The 23,107-nt window shown below is 40.9% G+C and overlaps 1 protein-coding gene across 1 annotated transcript in view; it reads left to right on the top strand.

Moving 5' to 3' along the window:
* Nucleotides 1-23,107, top strand: part of cpap (centrosome assembly and centriole elongation protein) — a 96,273-nt gene that overhangs the window by 7,963 nt on the left and 65,203 nt on the right. The window contains exons 2-4 of the mRNA XM_043691877.2: nt 11,214-11,715; nt 13,463-13,586; nt 21,492-21,584. Coding sequence (XP_043547812.2) covers nt 11,278-11,715; nt 13,463-13,586; nt 21,492-21,584 — 655 coding nt within the window. The 5' untranslated portion in view covers nt 11,214-11,277. The remainder of the gene's footprint in view (nt 1-11,213; nt 11,716-13,462; nt 13,587-21,491; nt 21,585-23,107) is intronic.

Raw genomic sequence — 23,107 nt, 5'->3', positions numbered from 1 at the left:
AGGGAATAATGAGGGACAGGATGTACATGTATTTGGAAAGGCAAGGACTGATTAGGGATAGTCAACATGGTTTTGTGCAAGGGAAATCATGTCTCACAAACTTGATTGAGTTTTTCGAAGAAGTAACAAAGAGGATTGATGAGGGCAGAGCGGTAGATGTGATCTATATGGACTTCAGTAAGGCATTCGACAAGGTTCCCCAATGGAGACTGATTAGCAAGGTTAGATCTCGTGGAATACAGGGTGAACCAGCCATTTGGATACAGAACTGGCTCAAAGGTAGAAGACAGAGGGTGGTGGTGGAGGGCTGTTTTTCAGACTGGAGGTCTGTGACCAGTGGAGTGCCACAAGGATCGATGCTGGGTCCTCTACTTTTTGATGTCACTGGGGGCGGAAGTGGCTGTGGCGGCGGCAACCCGGGGGGCGGAAGTGGCTGTGGCGACGACCGAGACAGTGTTATTCCCGATAGCCGCAGGGGCCGCGAATCTGTCGGCGATGGTCTTCCTTGCGATCGTGGAGGCGGTTGTCTGGGCGGCGATCGTGGAGGCGGTTGTCTGGGCGGCGATCGCGGAGGCTGCGAGGTCGGTGGGGGCGGAAGCAACGTCTTGGTCCGTGGCGGCGGTTGTTGCCGCGGGAGATGTAGCAGACGCGTGGTTAATGGCGCCGGAACGATTTCGGAGGCCGATGAAAGATTCTGGAACAGTTGAGGAACCCAGAGTGTGGGGGTAAGTACATGAAAGTTTTTGGTACTTACTGTCTTTAATTTGGCTAGGAAGAACTGTTTATTTAGTGTATGGATTCTTCTGTGGATGAAGAACAGTAGAGGTCCTTTACAGGTCTGTGAGAGTGTTGTCCTGAGCTGGGGTAGGTCTAATTGCAGGGAATGTAGGTAGCGGCGCATGGCTGCAAGCGTGGAACGAAGGATCCGGAGGGAGGTCTTTTGCTGGAGGCTTTTGATTTGTTGTAGGTACTGGTTGTCCTGGTTGGGTCCAAATTTTGTTGGTCTGAACGTAGTCCGGAGTCCGTGCGGGATCAGTCGGTTCCGTAGACAGCTGCTGAGGAAGGAGATGTGGCTGTGGTAGCGAGTCTGTTTGAGAACGTGGCTGAAGAGTTTCTGTGCAGAGGAGATGACCTGGGGTGTGCAGTGAGAGAGAGACTCACTGAAATCCTTGTAGAGGGAGGAAGAGAACTTCTTCAAGGAAGGCATCCTTGTAAGAGGATTCGCAGTAAGTTAAAATCTTCGAGGAGAAAGTGAGGGCTGCAGATGCTGGAGATCAGAGCTGAAAATGTGTTGCTGGAAAAGCGCAGCAGCTCAGGCAGCATCCAAGGAACAGGAGAATTGACGTTTCGGGCATAAGCTGCCTGACCTGCTGCGCTTTTCCAGCAACACATTTTCAGCTCTGATCTCCAGCATCTGCAGCCCTCACTTTCTCCTCTACTTTTTGTCATTTACATAAATGATTTGGATGCGAGCATAAGAGGTATGGTTAGTAAGTTTGCAGATGACACCAAAATTGGAGGTGTAGTAGACAGCGAAGAGGGTTACGTCTGATTACAACAGGATCTTGACCAGATGGGTCAATGGGCTGAGAAGTGGCAGATGGAGTTTAATTCCGATAAATGCGAGATGCTGCATTTTGGGTAAAGCAAATCTTAGCAGGACTTATATACTTAATGGTAAGGCCCTAGAGAGTGTTGCTGAACAAAGAGATCTTGGAGTGCAGGTTCCTTGAAAGTGGAGTTGCAGGAAGATAGGATAGTGAAGGAGGTGTTGGTATGCTTTCCTTTATTGGTCAGAGTATTGAGTACAGGAGTTGGGAGGTCATGTTGCGGATGTACAGGACATTGGTTAGGCCACTGTTAGAATATTGCGTGCAATTCTGGTCTCCTTCCTATCGGAAAGACGTTGCGAAACTTGAAAGGGTTCAGAAAAGATTTACAAGCATGTTGCCAGGGTTGGAGAATTTGAGCTATAGGGAGAGACTGAACAGGCTGGGGTTGTTTTCCCTGGAGCGTCAGAGGCTGAGGGGAGACCTTATAGAGGTTTACAAAATGATGAGGGCATGGATAGGTTAAATAGGCAAAGTATTTTCCCTGGGGTCGGGGAGTCCAGAACTAGAGGGCACAGATTTAAGGTGAGAGGGGAGAGATATAAAAGAGACCTAAGGGGCAACATTTTCCACACAGAGGGTGGTACGTGTATGGAATGAGCTGCCAGAGGATGTGGTGGAGGCTGGTACAATTGCAACATTTAAGAGGCATTTGGATGGGTATATAAATAGGAAAGGTTTGGAGGGATATGGGCCAGGTGCTGGCAGGTGGGATTAGATTGGGTTGGGATATCTGGTCGGCATGGACTAGTTGGACCGAAGGGTCTGTTTCCATGCTGTACCTCCCTATGACTCTAAGTTTGTCCTCTGCATCGTTGTGGAGGCTGCTGCAAACTATTTTGGTGGCCAGTGTCTTTGCACGTGTGCTGCCCAAACTGTATGTAAAATTGCATTATTGTGTCAGGTATGCCATCCACAGCAAAATGGTAAGAAACCAAGCACAAGAGCCCAGGAATGACCGAACTCTACCTCCATGTTTCAGGTCATCCTCAACTGCCGAGGTAAGCATTGCTGGATCTTACAAATTTGGTTTGAAAGAATACGAATGCTGAACGATTTGGAGGGGAGGGGGTTAGTGTTCTATTTTCCAGCAGTAGGCCAATAGCCTTGTATGTTCTTACAGGCTAGATAGTGCCGGAAGAGAGATCTGGGGACAGAACAAGTTGAGGAATCTATTGATAAGATATCAGAAATGATTGACTTTATAAATGCAACTAGAGAGTACAGGAGCAGGGAAGTTAGGCATAGTGTTAGTAAAAGACCAGGGCCCTACTGATGTATTAAGGTGAATTCTTTCGGAAGGACATCAAAACAATGGAATGGATGCAGAGAAAATTTATTAGAATGGTATGTAGACGTAAAACCTCAATTATATGGAGAGGTTGAAGAACTTGTTTGTTCTCCTTGGGAAATTTTATGAAGGTGTTCAAAATCTTGTAGGATTGTGATGAGGGTGACGAGAAAGAAACTGCATTCAGTTGTAACTAATGAATACTTTTTAAGGTGGGTGATTTGAGGAAAACAGGTCTACACAGCAAGAAGTATTGACATAAAATGGATTTTCTGACAAGGTAGTGAAGGAACAATAATATAGTTCTAAGTTGGGGTAAGAGTATGGCTTGCATAGGTGACTTGTAGGTAGAGGTATTCCCATGCACTTACTGTCTTGGCCCTTTTAAGGTACTCCACTTATCCAGGTGAGTAGAGAGTATTCAACCACATTCCCAACTTGTAACTTACAGATACTGGGCAGCTTTGGGAGTCCAGAGGTGAGTTACTTGCTGCAGAATGCCTAACCACTGTACTGTTATAGCCACAGTATTTATATGACTGGTCCAGTTCAGTTTCTGCTCGATGACAACCTCACGATGTTGATAGTGGGGATTCAGCAATAGTAATGCCATTCAATTTCAAGGGGAGCTGGTTAGATTCTCACCTATGGGAGACACTCTTTGCGTGGCACCTGTGTGGCTTGAATGTTCCTCCCATTCATCAGCACTTTGATTTTAATTGTAGTGTAAAAATAAACAAAAATGAATTGACTTAACTCTGTAACACTATCAAAATGCTGAACAAAATAATATTATATATTAACTATTACTAATTAACTGTTCCAATATATTGCATATACACACCCTTAGCAAAGTCAAATGCCTTAAAATTGTCTCACCGCAATTCTAGCAGCAGGCAGAGAACCCTACCTTTTAGCTGGAACAGAGAAAGAAATAAGTGCTTCCACATCCAGTTTCAAATGATTCACTTTGTTGGCTTTGGAGCAGGTTGCTCATATGGCTGTCTCAACGTGACATCCCAACTCCTATAATCAATAGTCTGAGCAAAGGAGGCAAATTCCTTAACTACTTTGTCTACCTGTGGTGCAACTTTCAAAGAACTATGTACCTGAAACCCTAGGTCTCTCTCGTCGTCCACACTCCCCAGGGTCCGAATATTAACTGTATAAGTTTTGCCCTTGTCTGTTTTACCAAAATGCCACACCTCATTTTTTTCCAGATTAAACTCCATCTGCCATTCTTCAGTCCATTGGCTTGGTTGATCAAAATCCCTTTATACTCTTAGATAACCTCCTTCACTGTCCACTATACCACCAATTCTGGTATCATCCCCCAACTTACTAGCCATGCCTCCTAAATTCTCTTCCAAATTATGTAAAAAAGTGACAAACAACATTGGACTAAGCACTGTTCTTTGGGGAACACTGCTGGCCACAGGCCTTCAGTCCTAAAAAACAGCCCTCCACTATCACCCTCTGTCTCGTACCATGAAGCCAATTGGTATCTGGTTGGCAAGCTCTTCCTGATTGCATGTGATCTAACTTTACTAATTAGCCTACCATGTGGAATCTTGTCAATGTCCTCCATTCTGCAGTCAGTCTTTTTGGTTGTGTCCTCGAAAAGCTCAGGAGAAAGTGAAGACTGCAAATGCTGGAGATCAGAGTCAAGAGTGTGGTACTGAAAAAGCACAACAGGTCAGGCAGCATCCGAGGAGCAGCAAAATCGATGTTTCGGGCATAAACTCTTCACCAGGAATCAAAAAACTCAATCAAGTTTGAGAGACACGATTTCCTTCGCACAGCTATGCTGACTTGTCCTTAATCAGTCCTTACCTATCCAAATGCATGTAAATCCTAACTTTCAGATTCTCCTCCAACAACTTATCCATCACTGACATCAGACTCACAGGTCTGTAGTTCCCAGGCTTATTCTAGCATTCCTTGATTAAAGGGCACACCATTAGACACCCTCCAGTCCTCTGGCACCTCACCCATGGTTGTAGATGATACAAATATCTCTGCTAGAGGTCCTGTGTCCCATAATGTCCTGGGATACACTTGTTCAAGTCCAGGAGATTTATTCATCTTTGTTTTTTAATGTCTCTAAGATTTCCTGTTCTGTAATGTGGAATATTTTCAAGACATCAATATTTATTTCTGAGTTCATCTTGCCTCCATTTCTTTCTAAGAAAGTTTTCTTGAACACGTTTAACAAATTCCTCACCATCCAAGACTTTAACACTCTGGCACTCCCAGTCTATGTTTGGAAAGTTAAAATCTTCTATTACGACAGCATTATTATTCTTAATTATATCTGAGATCTGTCCTACATATTTGTTGTTCAATTCCCTCTGTAAATTGGGGGACCTATAATACAATCCTATCAAAGTAATCATCCCCTTCTTATTAACTGGACAATCCCTCAGAAATATCCTCTCTAAGTACAGCAGTAATATTTTGCTTAATCAAAAAGGCCACACTCCCTCCTTTTTTGCCTCCCTTCCTATCTTTCCAAAAGCAACTGAACCCCACAACATTGAGCTGCCAGTCCTGTTGCTGTAATAGCTATGATGTCCAAGCCCTATGTTCCATCTATGCGTTGAGTTTATCAGTCTTACCTGTAAGACACCTTGCATTGAAGTAAATGAAGTTTAATTAATCAGAGTTCTGACTTTCTCTTGCCTGCCTTATCTAATTAACTTGTTTGTTGTTAATTCAGAACTATCCTTCTATTCTTACTTCTACCTAGGATCTCTTCCACTGCCCACCCCATGCGCATGCGTGTACACTCACTCTTACTAGTTTAAAGGCTCCTGAATAGTACTAGCAAATCTCCCTGTCAGGATATTGGTCCCCTTTCAGTTCAGGTGAAACCTTTTGAATAAGTGTTTTCTGAACTATCTTCAGCCACTATTTTATCTGCCCTAGCTTCTTCCTACTTTCACTTACACATGGCACCAGGAGTAAACAGATTACTACCTTTGAACTTCTGCTTTTTAATCTTCTACCGAATTTCCTATATTCACTCTGCAAACCTGTAACCCTTTCCCTAATTATGTCGTTCTTTCCAGTGTGTATAGCAACTTGTGGCTTCTCACTCTTTTGACAATATACTGCAACTGTTTTGAGATGTCCTTGATGCTGGCATAAGGGAGGCAACATACTGTCCTGAATTCACAAGTTTAACTCTGCCTCCTTAGCAACTTTTAAGAAGGTCATTAAGTTATATTCATGATCAGTTTTAGAAATCCTTCAGTCACCAAATCTTTTCATCATTTTATTTCCTTTATATTGTTTCTATTTTCCATTTTTCCATTCAGTATAAACATTTTTTATTTTGTCTTGAAAAGCCATTATTTAATTATTTTGCATACACTTGCTGATTCTTTCTCCAAGAACATGCTTTGCAGTAATACCATCCACATTCTGACAATTTTCTCATGCAGGATACATTTCAACGTTTTCTTCAATGAAGTTTAGTACTTGGCGAATATTCCTCATCAAATCAAAGCCAAGAATTATTTGAATCATGTCAAAAATGAATGCCAGACTCCATTCTAAACTTTTCCCTATCTAGTTCAAAATTTCTGGGTTCTCTGAATCTCTCCGAAATGCACCTGCAAGTTTTTGTGTTTCTTTTGCCTTGCTGTCAGAAGCCAGGGAAACTTACAATCAGAAGTCTAGGAAATTATAATGGGCAACAAATAAAAATGGCAGAAGAATTGAATACATACTTTGCTCTCTCTTCTCAAAAGAGGGCACAAGTAACCACCCAGAAATGTTAGGGGACCAAGGGTCTGAGAGAGAGTGGATTTGAAGAAACTAGTGACTCGTGGCTGGAAATGAGATGTCACATGAAATTCTGCAGACTCTGGAGCAATTTCTAGTTTGGAGGGTCACAAATATAACCTCATCATTTATAAAGGAAGGAAGAGAAAAAATAAATTGCAGACCAGTTAGCCTAGCATCAGTAGTGTGGGAAATCCAGTCTCTTCCAAGACATTTGGAAAGTGTTAATGTAATTGAACAAAGCCAGTATGGTTCATGAAAGGCCCATAATGCTGAACAATTCAATTGGAGTAACTAGTAAAATAGATAAGGGAGAATAAGAGGATGAATTGCATTTGAATTTTCAAAAGACTTTTGATAACGTCCCACATAATAGGTTGAGTAGGTAAAATTAAAACGCAGTTGTTATAGGACCACCTGGCATCGACCTATGTACCAGAAAAAAACTGGAAAAACCGTCTTCTTGACCCTGTTAGTCCTCTTGACTAACATCTGGGGACTATAGTCAAAATTGGGAGAGCTGTCTCATAGATTAGTCAAGCAATGGCCTGGCATAGTCACACCCATGGAATCATACCTTTATACACAATGTCCCAGATAACACCATCACCAAACCACCAGCAGGTCAGACCCAGTGGAGGTGGCAGCACAGAAGTATACAGTCAGTAAGGAGTTACTTTGTGAGTCCTCAACATTGACTTCAGGCCCCATGAAGTATCATGGCTGCAGGTTAAACATGAGGAAGAAAACCTCTTGCTGATTACTGTGTACTGTCCTCCCTTGTCTGATGAACCATACTCTCTCATGTTGCATAACATTTCCAGAGAGCATGGAGGGTGGGAGGGGCACAAATTGTACTCTGGATGAAGGATTTCAATATCCACCACCAAGTGGCTCAGCAGCAGCGCTACTGATTGAGCTGGTTGGGTCCTAAAAGACATAGCTACCAGATTAGGTCTGTGGTAGATGGTGAGGAAAAGGACGAGCGGAAAAAACATACTTGACCTCATCCTTACCAGTCTGTCAGCTGCAGATGCATCTGTCCATGACAGTATTGTTGAGTGACCACCGTACAGTCCTTGTGGAGTTCCATCTTCTCATGGAGAATATCCTCCATGTTGTGTGGCACTATCATCATACTGAATGGGAAAGACTGTGGTAGATGGTGACTGTCGTCCTGTTTTCCCCCTCAGTTGAAGCAAAACACTCACAGACACAATATAGTTTTACCTCCTTCATCTTTATTCCGGGCCCTGGGGGGAGAGAGAACGATTGCCCATGTGCACGAAAACGAGTTCTCGGTCTTCTCTGGAAGAGCAGTTTCTTAATGAATTATATAGTCATTTTATAGGGAGAAGCACCAGATAACATACGTATTAATTGGGTGACCGTTACAATCAGTGAGTGTCAATAGTAAAGGTTAAGCCATCTGCTATTACACATTGAATGTTCTTAACCTAATCTGGCTTTACATAAATGAATACTTTTCACCTTGTTAAATTGACCTTGCATACTGAATGCTTCCAATATTGTTAAATGTCTCTACATAATGAATGCTTTTCTACCTTGTTAACCTGGTACCCTTGCCTCCAGAATCCCATTGTTAACTGTAAGTTCTTATCTGATCTGAGTCATGCTCAGCTGAACCTCTTGCTTCACAACACACAAAACTTAACTCTTTTCTTACCTGCTTATACCCAATGCACATTCCCAAAACAAGTCTGGCTGTTCGAGTCTGAGCATTCGTGAGGTGCTGTGGCCCATCAACTGTAGCAGAATTGCACTCCAGCATAGTCTGCAACCTCATGGCCTGTAAATACCCCACTCAACTGTTATCATTAAGCCAGGGGATCAACGGAGAGTGCAGGAGGGCATGCCAGAAGCAGCAGCATACATATCTGAAAATGAGGTGTCAACTTGGAGAAGCTACCAAACAGGACTACTTGCACACCAAACAGCATAAGCAGCAAATGACAGACAGAGCTAAGTGATCCTACAACTAATGGATCAAACCTAAACTCTGCAGTCCTGTTTTCCCTTGAATGGTGGTGGACAATGAAACCACTCACTGGAGGAGAAGGTTACAAAATATTTCTGTCCTCCATGATGGTCGAACTTAACAAATTAGTGCAAAAGATTAGATGGAAGCATTCCCACCTATGTTCAGTTAGAACTGCGAAGTGGATGATCCATCTCAGCCTCCTCCATTTGTCCCGAGCATTACATATACCAGTATTCAGCCAATTCGATTCACTCAATGTGATATCAAGAAGCACATGAAGGCACAGGATACACTGCAAAAGCTAATGTCCCTGACAACATTCTGGCAATTGGACACAAGACCCCTGTTCCAGAAACACTAGCTAAGCTCTTCCAGTATATTTATAATACTGGCATCTACCTGACAATGAGCTAAATTGCCCAGGTATGCTCTGAACTCAAAAAGAAGGACAAATCCAACCCTGCCAGTTACTGACCCATTCGTCTGCTCTCAATCATCAGTAAAGTTGATTTGAGGGCGTCATCAACAGTGCTGTCAAGCAGCACTGCTCAGTGAAGCTCAGTTTGGGTTCTGCAAGGGCCATTCAGCTCCTGACCTCATTACAGCCTTGGTTCAACCTGAACAAAAGAGCTGAATTCCAGAGGTGAGGCGAGAGTGACAGCCCTTGACATCAAGGCTGCATTCAACTGATTGAGGCATCCAGGAGACTTCACAAAACTGGAATCAATGGATACTAGGGCCAAACTCTCCACTGGTTAGATTCAGATCTGGCACATAGGAAGATGGTTTTGGTTATTGGAAGTCAAGTCTGCTTGAGTTCTTCAGGGTAATGTCCTCAACCCAACCATCTTCAGCTGCTTCAACAACAACCGTCCCTTCACATAAAGTTAGAATTGGAGATGTTCACTGATGATTGCACAGTGTTGAGCACCATTCGCAATTTCTCAGATACTAAAGCAGCAAAATTTTCAAATGCAACAAGATCTGGACAAAAACCAGGCTTGGGCAGACAATTGGCAAGTAACATTGGCATCACACAAATGCCACACAATGACCGTCACCAATAAGAGACAAACTAATCACTGCCCCTTGACATTCCATGGTGTTACCATCAGTGATTTCCCTTACTATCAACACCCTTATGGCTACCATTAACCAAGAACTTGACTGGCCTCGCCACATAAACACAGTGGCTACAAGACAAGGTCAGAGGGTAGGAATACTGTAGCGAGTAACTCACCTCCGGACTCCCCAAAGCCTGCCCAATATCTATAAGATGCAAGTCAGGAGAGTGATGGAATATCCCTGCCCCAGCTTGACTGGCATTTCCACAAGCAATCACTCCCTCTACCACTGACACTCAGTAGCAGCAGTGTGTGCCATTACAAGTTGCACTGCAGAAATTCACCAAAGTTTCTTAGACAGCACCTTCTAAGCTCACAACCACTTCCAGACCATTAGAAGAACAAGGTACTTGGGAACACAATCACCTACAAGTTCCCCTCCAAGCCACTTACCATCCTGACTTGGATTGGCATTCCTTCGCTTTCACCGGGTCAAAACCCTGGGATTCCCTCCCTAAGTGCACTTCGGTCAACCCAGAGCATGTGGACTGCAGAGCTCCAGAGGAAGTGGCAGAGATAGATACAATTAGAATATTTAAAAGGCATCTGGATGGGGATGTGAATTGGAAAGGTTTAGAGAGATATGTGCCAGATGCTGGCAAACGAGACCAGGTCCGATTAGGCTGTCTGGTCAGCATGGATGAGTTGGAATGAAGGATCTGTTTCCATGCCGTATGACTCTATTTGGATTTTTACAATTTGTTGCAATTCTTATCGCAAAAAAAGCATTCATAAATCTATTTGAATTCCCAGTGACTGACTTGAAAGTTTGTTAGGAAATATAAATTTTTTTTCAAACTTTTACTATAATAAACTGAAAGCAGCACCAACTGTGTCTTCCAAAACCCTGGAGATTCAAAGTCTAATCACAGTTAACTCAGTTGCTCCTGCCTTCAGATATACACATTTTGCATCCTGTTCTCAATCAGTCTTCGGAGAAAGAGAGGACTTCCTGAACCACACTCTTCTATTTAATCATTCTTATCCTGGATCTGCTGGGGCCCATCGTAACAAAACCACTTGGGCTTGTAGTCAGGTCGACATAGTAGAATTTCATATAATTCTGTCCATCCACTGATTTTACTTTAAAGACACTGTTGGAATCATAATGTCCTAACATCTGTTCATCACAATCAGTCTCCCTGATCCTTCACGGGCTAGCCTTCATCCCAGGTTAGCTAGCTAAGTATGGAGCAGAGATAAGGAAAGAAAACACACCGATAATGATGCTATTCTTCATAAAACCAACCTAAACGAGTATATAATTTTTATGACTGAGCTACTTGCTAGAGAAATACAAAGCTCTTAGAGGTATTTCATCTATATTTTAATCTAATTCTGAAATTTAAGAGAAGTAACTTTTCTAATTTTTGTGGATAAATAATTATTTTTTGCAGAATTGTGAAATGCTTGGGATACCAGATCAATAATTTAAGCTTTTCGTATGATCAAAACGGTTTGATGGAAAATTTGAATATGTCTGCAGTGATTAACAACCAAGGACAGCATTTCTTGACTGAATGGACAACGGATGTTGCTCGTGCAGGGGTAATATTGAATGCTCCGTTTTGTTTCAATAGTACTGACTCAACTCCGGAATGTAGAAGTGTAAACGACTCATTCAGTACACAGTTTGTTCCACTTCAGTTCTCAAACAGCAGCAGTTGCATCAGCATAGATTCTCTTCATGATGAACCTCTTTTGAATGTAGACATGCCAAATGGAAAGATGCAAACTGCTTTTGATGTCAATAGTTCGTTGATTTCAGGTCTTCATTCAAATGTAATGCAGTGCACTTCTTCATCCCAAAGTGGCTCATTGTACTGTAATAATGAAGCAATGAAGCATGCTGAAGAGAAGATCATCTGCAATAATGCTGTCATGCAAAAACTTGAACAGGTCTGTACAATAAAGATTTGTTTCATTTCTCTTGCACATTTTACACAGCTGATATGTTAGATGATAATAGCGAAAATCCAAAGTTTAACAGGCAGTAAAAACTTTCTGCATCTATGATGTTTTTAAAAAAGTAATTATTGTCATTTTAATTGTAATTTAACAAGAAGTTTCAAACTATGGTATTATTTGCTTTTCGTTGTGTTCTTTCTTGATTATGATAATTTCTTGATTATGATAATGTCTTTGTTTCCTCCCATTTTTTCCAGCTCCCTATTCCTCATGTACTTTCAAAAAAAAACTAGTCTCCATTGAGGTGCCTGCATACATTTATGGCAGTACTCAGATCATAAAGTTATGGTGTCAAGACTCATTCCAGAGATTTGAGCACCCAATCTCAACAGACATTCCAATGCTATCTTGAGACATTGTCTTATTCAAGATCTTTGACAGTGCAGCGTTTTTTTTAAAGATGGCATAAGATATAGAACAGAAGGTTATACAGCCTTTCAAGTCTGCTCCAGCATTGAGATCATGGCCGATCTGATAATCCTCAACTCCACTTTCCTGCCTTTTACGCATAATTTTTGATTTCCTTATTGATTAAAAATCTATCTGTCTTTGCCCTGAATATACTTAACGACACAGCCTTGACAGGCCTCTACAGTAAAGAATTACACAGATACACTGCCTTCTAAAAGAAAATAATTACTGCTCATCTTTGTCTTAATTGGTTGACCCCTTACTCTGACGTTATGCCCTCTGTCCCTATCTGGGTGGGAGTAAAAGGTTTTATGTATCTATTGGAAAATGACATGGGAATTCTCGCAAGTGTCCAAGTCACTATGTATTCCTCAATCAGTATCACCAGAACAGACTAAGTGATTTTTTTTTTTGTCATGGATATCTGAAAGTTGGCTATCACGTTTCCCATATTATACAGTAATTACACTTCAAAAGTATTGCTGTAAGGTTCTTTTGGATTTGCAATCCTATTTAGTGATCATCAAAGTGTACACTTCCACGGTGAAAATATGAACTCTGGTTATTGAAACAACTTGTCACAGCAAAAAAAGGAAAACAAACACAAGATATTCAATGGAATCATGGTATTATACACCACAGAAGGAGGTCACTTACAATTATGTTCTAATTCTTAAAGCAAAAAAAACTCTCAATTTCCTCTTTTTAGTCAGCTTCTGTGTACAAGGAGAGGAATGAAGATTATCCATGACACAAATATCTTTTTATTGTTAGTTAACAAATATCATCAATAGTCAACCACAAAAAATATTTGTCTTCAATAGGTAGTTTTATTGTCTTTTTAAGAATGGTTTTTTTTTCGTTCCTTTTAACTTGCACTAATCCCTTGTGGTTTAACTTGGTGATTTCATACATTTGTGATAGACCATCTACCTCAAGCCTTCCTTGCTTAAAATTGTCAACAATCAATGTTTGAAGTCTTTATCTTAAAAACAACTTTGTAGCTTTTAATATATTTAACTAGGATGATTGGGCATTAATATGGAGCTGGAAAGGCACAGCAGGTCAGGCAGCATCAGAGGAGCGGGAATGTCGACATTTTAGGTCCGAGCGCTTGATCAGGACCAGTCCTGACCCAAAACGTTGACTTTGCTGCTCCCCACACTACCTGACCTGCTGTGCCTTTCCAGCTCCACACTTTATCGACTCTGGCTTCCAGCATCTGTAGTCCTTATGATCTCCATTAATCATATAATCCCTTCTGTAGTTAAGAGAATGGCAACAGGAAAGACAAGAGCAACTAAAGAAGCAACATCAGGAGCAGCTTCAGCGACTGGTGCATGAGCAACAGACACTACTTGGTCTTATTGGTGTACAACAAGGAATTGCGGGTAAAGAAGTTTGCATATTAAAAAGTTTGTTTTTGTTCGGTAGCATGCCATTCTATTACTGAAAATGTGTGTTTGAACATAAATTATCATTTTGATTTCATTGGTTCTCAATCTTTTTGTTACATCCTGGAATTTGCAATTAATAAGTATATATGACTGCACAGAGAAAACTAACTTCCAAACATTATTTGAAATAATGGACAATAAAATTCACAAGCCATTGTGTGCTAAAGTAGAGACTGAAAACGACACTCTCTAAATTTATGCACACAGTTAGTAAGTGAAAAGTAATTCAAAGCAAATGATTACAACGTGGGTAGTCATTTAGCTCTTCGTGTCCATGTCAGTATTGTTGCACTAATGCAACAAATTTTTTAAAAATTGTCATACTGTTAACCTTACTGTTCAACACCTTACAATAAATAATTACATTGCACAGAATAATGAGCATGGTTTCTGGCATTCATCTGCTGGATCGTCATAAGTATATTAGATTTTTGCATCAGGCCTGTTAATTCTGGTGTTGCTAGATTACAAGCACTGTCAAATAGTATTTCACATTGTACCCATATCAAACCATTCTAACCAGTAGTGCAGGATACAATAAAAATGTTTTCTGGAGTCTGGTCAGTCTTTTTTTTCCCCAGACGTCAGACAGCCTTTTTTTCTTCTGAAGATTGATACTCGCTTGTTTGATGTGGGAGTCAATGAATTTAATTTTGTTTGGTGTTAGTCTTATTTATTATTTTTAAAATTTGTCATTTATTGTTTTAAAATTTCATGCATTTGAACAAACATTTGTTATTTGTACCAATATTTTGCTGAATCAGCAGTACTTGTCTTCTTCATACAGTCATAGAGTCATAGAGGTGTACAGCATGGAAACAGACCGATTCGGCCCAACCCGTCCATGCCGACCAGATATCCCAACCCAATCTAGTCCCACCTGCCAGCACCCGGCCCATATCCCTCCAAACCCTTCCTATTCATATACCCATCCAAATGCCTCTTAAATGTTGCAATTGTACCAGCCTCCACCACATCCTCTGGCAGCTCATTCCACACACGTACCACCCTCTGTGTGAAAAAGTTGCCCTTTAGGTCTCTTTTATATCTTTCGCCTCTCACCCTAAACCTATGCCCTCTAGTTCTGGACTCCCCGACCCCAGGGAAAAGACTTTGTCTATTTATCCTATCCATGCCTCTCATAATTTTGTAAACCTCTATAAGGTCATCCCTCAGCCTCCGATGCTCCAGAGAAAACAACCCCAGCCTGTTCAGCCTCTCCCTGTAGCTCAGATCCTCCAACCCTGGCAACATCGTTGTAAATCTTTTCTGAACCCTTTCAAATTTCACAACATCTTTCCGATAGGAAGGAGACCAGAATTGCACGCAATATTCCAACAGTGGCCTAACCAATGTCCTGTACAGCCGCAACATGACCTCCCAACTCCTGTACTCAATACTCTGACCAATAAAGGAAAGCATACTGATATTGCTATAGAAAGTTTTTGATGACTTCCTCATCTATAAATCTTGCTATTTAGTAATTTTGAACTTAGAAAAGTCTAAGTTGATGCTCCAGTATAGCATTTACAGACATAACCATAATATGGGTGAAATGTTTATACTGAGGCCCTGATTTAACCCTGAACCATTTGATTGAGTATAACCTGGGCTTTGTGATATGATTGAATGCAATGTAATCCATTTTACCTGGTTTGATCTTGAGGAATATCCTATACCAGACCTCGTACTGCCATAAGACTGTGTCATCCAGCCCTAGGCATTAGGGTGAGAAAATAGTCACTAGAACTGTTTCATGTAAAAATCTGCAGTGAAAGGTATTTCATGGTGTTAATATGCAGTATTAATGGAAGGAAAAGGAAAGAAGGTCATTTATAGAGTCATAGAGAGGTACAGTATTGAAACAGACCCTTTGGTCCAACCCATCCACGCCGACCAGATATCCTAACCCAATCTAGTCCCATCTGCCAACACCCGGCCCAAATCCCTCCAAACCCTTCCTATTCGTATACCCATCCAAATGCCTCTTAAATGTTGCAATTGTACCAGCCTCCACCACTTCCTCTGGTAGCTCATTCCATACACGTACCACCCTCTGTGTGAAAAGGTTGCCCCTTAGCTCTCTCTTATATCTTTCCCCTCTCACCCTAAACCTATGCCATCTAGTTCTGGACTTCTCGACCCCAGAGAAAAGACTTTGTCTATTCAACCTATCCATGCCCCTCATAATTTTGTAAACCTCTATAAGGTCACCCCTCAGCCTCTGACACTCCAGGGAAAACAGCCCCAGCCTGTTCAGCCTCTCCCTGTATCTCAAATCCTTCAACCCTGGCAACGTCCTTGTAAATCTTTTCTGAGCCCTTTCAAATTTCACAATATCTTTCCGATAGGAAGGAGACCAGAATTGCACGCAATATTCCAACAGTGGCCTAACCAATGTCCTGTACAGCCGCAACATGACCTCCCAACTCCTGTACTCAATACTCTGACCAATAAAGGAAAGCATACCAAACGCCTTCACTATCCTATCTACCTACGACTCCACTTTCAAGGAGCTATGAACCTGCACTCCAAGGTCTCTTTGTTCAGCAATACTCCCTAGGACCTTACCATTAAGTGTATAAGTCCTGCTAAGATTTGCTTTCCCAAAATGCAGCACCTCATATTTATCTAAATAATACTCCGTCTGCCACTTCTCAGCCCATTGGCCCATCTGATCAAGATCCTGCTGTAATCTGAGGTAACCACCTTCGCTGTCCACTTCACCTGCAAACTTATTAACTGTACCCCTTATGCTCACATCCAAATCATTTATGTAAATGACAAAAAGTAGAGGACCCAGCACCGATCCTTGTGGCATTCCACTGGTCACAGGCCTCCAGTCTGAAAAACAACCCTCCACCACCACCTTTGTCTTCTACCTTTGAGCCAGTTCTGTATCCAAATGGCTAGTTCTCCCTATATTCCGTGAGATTTAACCTTGCTAATCAGTCTCCCATGGGGAACCTTGTCAAACACCTTACTGAAGTCCATATAGATCACATCTACCGCTCTGCCCTCAATCATCTTTGTTACTTCCTCAAAAAACTCAATCAAGTTTGTGAGACACGATTTCCCTTGCACAAAGCCATGTTGACTATCCCTAATCGGTCCTTGCCTTTCCAAGTACATGTACATCCTGTCCCTCAGGATTCCCTCCAACAACTTGCCCACCACCGATGTCAGGTTCACTGGTCTATAGTTCCCTGGCTCGTCCTTACTATCCTTCTTAAACAGTGACACCATGTTAATCAACCTCCAGTCTTCTGGCATCTCAGCTGTGACTATCGATGATACAAATATCTCAGCGAGAGGCCCAGTAATCGCTTCTGTAGCTTCCCACAGAGTTCTCGGGTACACCTGATCAGGTTCTGGGGATTTATCCACCTTTATGCGTTTCAAGACATCCAGCCCTTCCTCCTCTGTAAAATATGGGCATTTTTCAAGGTGTCACTGTCTAGTTCCCTATATTCTATACCTTTCATATCCTTTTTCACAGTAAATGCTGATGCAAAATATTCGTTTAGTATCTTCCCCCATTTTCTGCGGCTCCACACAAAGGCCGCCTTGCTGATCTTTGAGGGGCCATATTCTCTCCCCAGTCACCCTTTTGTTCTTAATTTATTTGTAAAAACACTTTGGATTCTCTTTAATTCTGTTTGCCGAAGCTGTCTCATGCCCCATTTTTGCACTCCTGATTTCCCACTTAAGTATACTCCTACTTCCTTTATACTCCTCTTCTAAGGATTCACTCGATCTATCCTGTCTATACCTGACATATGCTTCCTTCTTTTTCTTAACCAAACCCTCAATTTCTTGAGTCATCCAGCATTCTCTATACCTACCAATCATTTCTTACACCCTAACAGGAATATACTTTCTCTGGATTCTTGTTATCCCATTTCTGAAGGCTTCGCATTTTCCAGTTGTCCCTTTACCTGCGAACATCTGCCCCCAATCAGCTTTGAAAATTCTTGTCTAATACCGTCAATTCTTGCCTAATATTTTCTCCAATTTAGAACTTCAACTTTTAGAACTGGTCTATCCTTTCTATCGCTATTTTAAATCTAATAGAATTATGGTCGTTGGCTCCAAAGTGTTCCCCCAGTGACACCTCAGTCACCTACCCTGCCTTATTTCTTTTAAAAAAAAAAGCTGCAGAATTTAGAATCTTGGTGGCCAGATTAGGCTATAAGGTGGAAGACTGTGCAGAAGTTTAAAGTAATTAAATTAAAATAAAGTTGTAATTATTATAATGCAAAAAAATCTAAAAGAAATAGGTGTTTCTGAAAGTGAAGCAAACCATTTCAATCATTAACTATGTGCATGATGCAAATAGGATTGCTGCCATCAAGCCAAAAAAGACATTCTTCCTCTATACGAATGGGGAATGTATCTGAAATTTCCTGTTTCTGTGAAGCTAGATACCCAAGCTGCACATTCTAACAGCTAGAGATCATGTTAAATGACACTTCTCATCAGCTATTCACAATAGGCAAGTTACTGATCTTATTCCCCTAGCCCATGCTTGCAAACCTCAAGTTATAATGTCTATCATTAGATGTGATTCTGAAATTGGACAGGAAATGTAAAGGAGTCAGTGAGCTAAGAATTATGTACTAAGCAACATAAGATTATCAGTCAGGCTTGCAATGTGGTTCGCTTATTCTTGTTAAAGCAACATATCCATAAGCATGGACCTGTCCTCACAGGACAAAGGTACATCCATGCATTTCTATTGAGGTGTCAGCCTGGTGAAGTTACACAATAGGGTTCCTTGTGTGTCAAACAATGTAAGCAGCAAGTGATAGCAGAGTGAAGCAATTCCACAACTAAGTCGATCCAAGCTCTGCAATCCAGCCACATCCATCTAGAAGGACAAGGACAGCAGACACATGAGAACACCAACTGCAAGTTCTTCTTCAAACTGCTCACCTTTCTGACTTGGAAATATATTGCTGTTCCTTTAGTCTCACTTTTTCAAAGTCTTGGAATTCCTTTCCTCGTGATATTGTGGGTTTACCTATACGACAAGGACTGTAGCAGTCTGAAAAGGCACCTCAGTTCAACTTTCTCAAGGGCAACTAGGAATGGGCAATAAATGTTGGCTCAACCAGCGACACACCACATCCCATGAGCGAACTTTTAGAAAAAGCATGGGGAACAGTAGTTCTCTGGCAAATATTTAATGACAGCAACTCAACATATCAGTGTCAACTTTCAAATCGAAAAGCATATTTTTATCATGCAGCAGAAATTGTTACTTCCTTTGAAAGTTTGTGTTCTTGCATCTGTCCTGATGAAAGTTAGAGAAGAAGCCTCTTAAACATATCTCTTTTTCAGCAATTCTGAGGAAAAATTGATCTGTAAAAACAAATGAAAACCTGAAACTCTGAGAAGGAAAAATGTGAAGCTGTTCATAGATTAGAATTATGTTTAACCTGTGGCCAGATGGCATATATGCAAGATAACAAGTTCATACAGGCGAGATTCAAGCATAATTAACTATAGCAATTTACAAAGGAAAAAGTAGGTGCAAAGAAATGATAATAGGATATTAGGGGCTGTATACAGAGGTTGTTTCCAAACATGAGATTTTTATTATGCATAGATTTATTAATTATGTTGCATAATTTCTTTTCAACTTTGTGTATAAAACAGATCAATGCAAGTGCTTTCCGATTGTAAAATTGCTACTTGGTATTTTATTATGCTTATACAAAATTGACATCAATGTAGTATGTTATTTGTGTAGTATTGCCAAATAATTAGCCCATTCAGTGATTTTCGTCTGGAATTCCTCTTTTATTTTCTGACTTTGGTTAAATCGATCAACCTATTTTACTCTTCTAGCAGTCACTATTTACAGATTAAAGTTATTCTTTTTAATTCTGATAAGACTTCGGAGACTATCTTGTTGCACAGTTGGTAGTGTCCCTGACCCTCAACCAGAAGGTCCACATTCGACTCCACTCCACAACTTGATGTCTGTGGAAGATGTGTTCATAACATGGTCAAGTATTAGTTACCAACCAGTAAATCATTCTGACACAGCCATGGTGGTTGGTAAGAGTGAGACCTCGCCTGGCTAGTCATGTTTGGCTGGTGACCTGATGCAGGAAAAACTACAGGGAACAGGGATAAGGACATGCTTTGCCCCATGAATCGTTAGATATGGGGAAATTTCTAACACCAGGGCTTAGTTCTGAGTTGGAGATTACAATGCATTACCTTAATATTGTTGCAACTCCACTTAGTAAAAGTAATCTAGGATTCAATTATAAATGCACAACCTTGGGAACAACAAGTAGAATGAGAAGAACTAGACACCTTCAGTAACCTGTTTGCATGTTCTTGTCTTTAAAAGCCATCATCTTATACCTGTGCCATAAACATCAGTAATTTATTAAATAATACTGAATTGTAATTTTGCTGAAAATGCCAATTTTGTTAAAACTTTTTATCTTGCATTCATCAGGACAACTCACAAGAAATATCAAAGTAAAGGGAGAAAAACATTTATACTGTATGAGATGAATATGCTGATCGGTAGATTCGCTGCCACGATAAAGTTAACTGCCAAACTTGTTTAAGTTTTTAAAACAGGAAATTGACTGTGCTCAAGGCATTGGCTAAGTTTTGAACAAGATGCCATGATCCTGAGTATAATGGCCAATTGCTGTCATTCCTACTCCACCTTTTCATTGGTTCACAGGATGCAGGCATCACTGGCTAAGCTAGCATTTATTGTCTGCCCCTAACTGCTAGAGGGCAGTTAAGAGTCAACCACATTGCTGTGGGTCTGGAATGACATGTACACCAGACCAGATAAGGGCAGCAGTTTTCTTCCCTCATGGGCATTAACGAATCAGATCGGACTTTCCAAAATCGGTTGCTTCACAGTCACCATTAAATTCCTAATTCCAATTTTTAAAAAATATATTAGAATTAAATTCCACTATCTGCCATGGCAGGACTTGAACCTGGGTCCCCAGATGTTACCTCAGATTCTGGATTAACTGTTTAGTGGTAATATCTCTAGGCCATCACCTCCCCTTAAATTGATTCCAGATCTCTTGACTTTATTGTAAGCATGGCTGAAACTTGGAATATTAGAATAAGACCCCACAATGGAGATCTTAATAGAATATACACTGAAAGTAGATTTTGAAAGTCTCTCTGTGTCAAACATTGTATCTATCCTGTGGAAAGGTCCACTAGGTCAGGACAATAGATACCAAGTACTTCAGCTTCTGCAAGTTGGTGTAAACATGGTGAAATGATTTTTGTGCTGCAATTGGTTCTGATGCTGAACTCCGCATTTGTCAGCAGTATGTGATTGAGCTCTCATTGCGGAAGGCTCAGCCTTTGGACGAATTGAAATGGAACTGAAGCCTTATAGAGACCTTTATCAAATTTGTTAAACACAAAAATGTTTGAGATTATCCAGTTATGGTGTAGTGTGACTTGTTTTATCAATCCACAGGTTAAGTTTTGAATTCTGCTGGTCATGTCTGGAATTAATAAATGTAAGGAAGACTGGCTTAATGTCACTGAATGTCCCAGATGAAAATAGATGTTGCCAAAGAACGACATTTCCAAGTGTCAGTTTTGTTCAGCTGTTTGCAATAATAGAAAATGTACAACTGAAATAAACCGTGAAATAACATGTATAATGCAGCTTCTTTAATGTCTGTCTTATTCTGTGCAGCTGGGTGTCATTTGTTATTATTTTAGAAAAGGTAGTTACAAGTGTAACTTTTATCAAGTTATTACTGTTGAGAAAAATGCTTCTGTCTTTGAATTTTTAAATCTTCCATCCTCCATTCTCTTTTCCAGAAACGTCAAGTAAATTGCAAAATATGGAAGAACAACATCCTGTTAAAGCTGTCGAGCAAAGTCCAGAGCATACTAAGCAAGAGAATGATGAGGGTAAGCAAATATAGCAATAACTTGCAATAAAATTTCACTTTGGAATATTTATACAGATGTGAGAAATTATATATTTTCAAAGGTGAAATAGTATTGAAACTATTGTTGCGTTGAATATTAATAGACTGAAAATAGATGTTGCCAAAGAACAACAATTCCAAGTGTCAGTTTTGTTCAGCTGTTTGTTCACACCTCTGATTCAGAAGACTGCAGATTACAAACTTATTTAAGTAAACTGACTACTTTTGTTCAGTACTCAGGGCTGTAACATAGTTGATGATCAGAATCAGAGTTACACAACTGTATTGCATTATTTAGAAAAAGTGCAGAATTTTGCTGGTTTCTTGCCCAACAGCAGGGAAACAATGACAGCTCCCTAGGAAAATGCCTCTCAGTGACATTAAGCCAGCTTCCTTACATTTATAATTTCAGACATGACCAACAGAATTCAAAACTTAATCTGTAAATCGATAAAACAATTCATGCAACACCAAAATTAGATAATCTTACTGTGCTAGTAACCCAGAAACGAAGAAGGGCTTCCTGAAGAAGGGCTCATGCCCGAAACGTCGATTCTTCTGCTCCTTGGATGCTGCCTGACCTGCTGCGCTTTTCCAGCAACACATTTTCAGCTCTGATCTCCAGCATCTGCAGTCCTCACTTTCTCCTAGTAACCCAGAAACCCAGGTAATGCATTGGGAATAAAAACAAAATGCTGGAGACACTCAGCAGATTGGGCAGCTTCTGTGAAGTGAGAAAGAGTTAATGTTTCAAATCTGGTATGATTAGATTAGATTCCTTACAGTGTGGAAACAGGCCCTTCGGCCCAACAAGTCCACACCGACCCTCCGAAGAGTAACCCACCCAGACCCAGTTCCCTCTAATACAGCTAACACAATGGGCAATTTAGCATGGCCAATTCACCTAACCTGCACATCTTTGGATTATGGGAGGAAACCGGAGCACCCTGAGGAAACCCATGCAGACACTGGGAGAATGTGCAAACTCCACACAGATAGTCGCCCAAGGCAGGAATCGAACCTGGGACCCTGGTGCTGTGAGGCAGCAATGCTAATCACTGAGCCAGCGTGCCATCTCTCTTCAGAACTGAAAGGAACCAGAAAATGGTGATTTTTTTTTTCCCTCTGCAGTTGATAGATGGGGTGGAGGTAGTAGTGGAACACACTGAGGATGCTGGGACCAAAGGACAAAGTAGTGGTAATGTTAGTAAAGATATATGTAAAACAAGTGTACACATTCACGTGAAAAGGAGAAAATGGTTCTGCTCTGCTAATAGCAAAGCCAAAACATTACAAATACTACATTTCTGGGAAGGGTGTAGATGGTAGAAAAATTGAGTATTGTGGTCAAATTCTGAAGTTGTACCCCTCAGTATTGAATCCTAGAAGCTGAAAAGTGTCTGAACAGAAAATATGGGTTCTGTCCCTCTAGCTAGTGTTGAGCTTTTTTGGAGCACTTTAGATGGTCATGGAAATATTAGTCTGGAAGCAACATGGCTTATT

The sequence above is a fragment of the Chiloscyllium plagiosum genome, unplaced genomic scaffold (assembly GCF_037043375.1).
Source record: "Chiloscyllium plagiosum isolate Xiang-an unplaced genomic scaffold, Cpla_swu_hap1 HiC_scaffold_6, whole genome shotgun sequence".
Taxonomy (NCBI): Eukaryota; Metazoa; Chordata; class Chondrichthyes; order Orectolobiformes; family Hemiscylliidae; genus Chiloscyllium; species Chiloscyllium plagiosum.
This window is presented reverse-complemented; position numbering and strand designations above follow the sequence as displayed.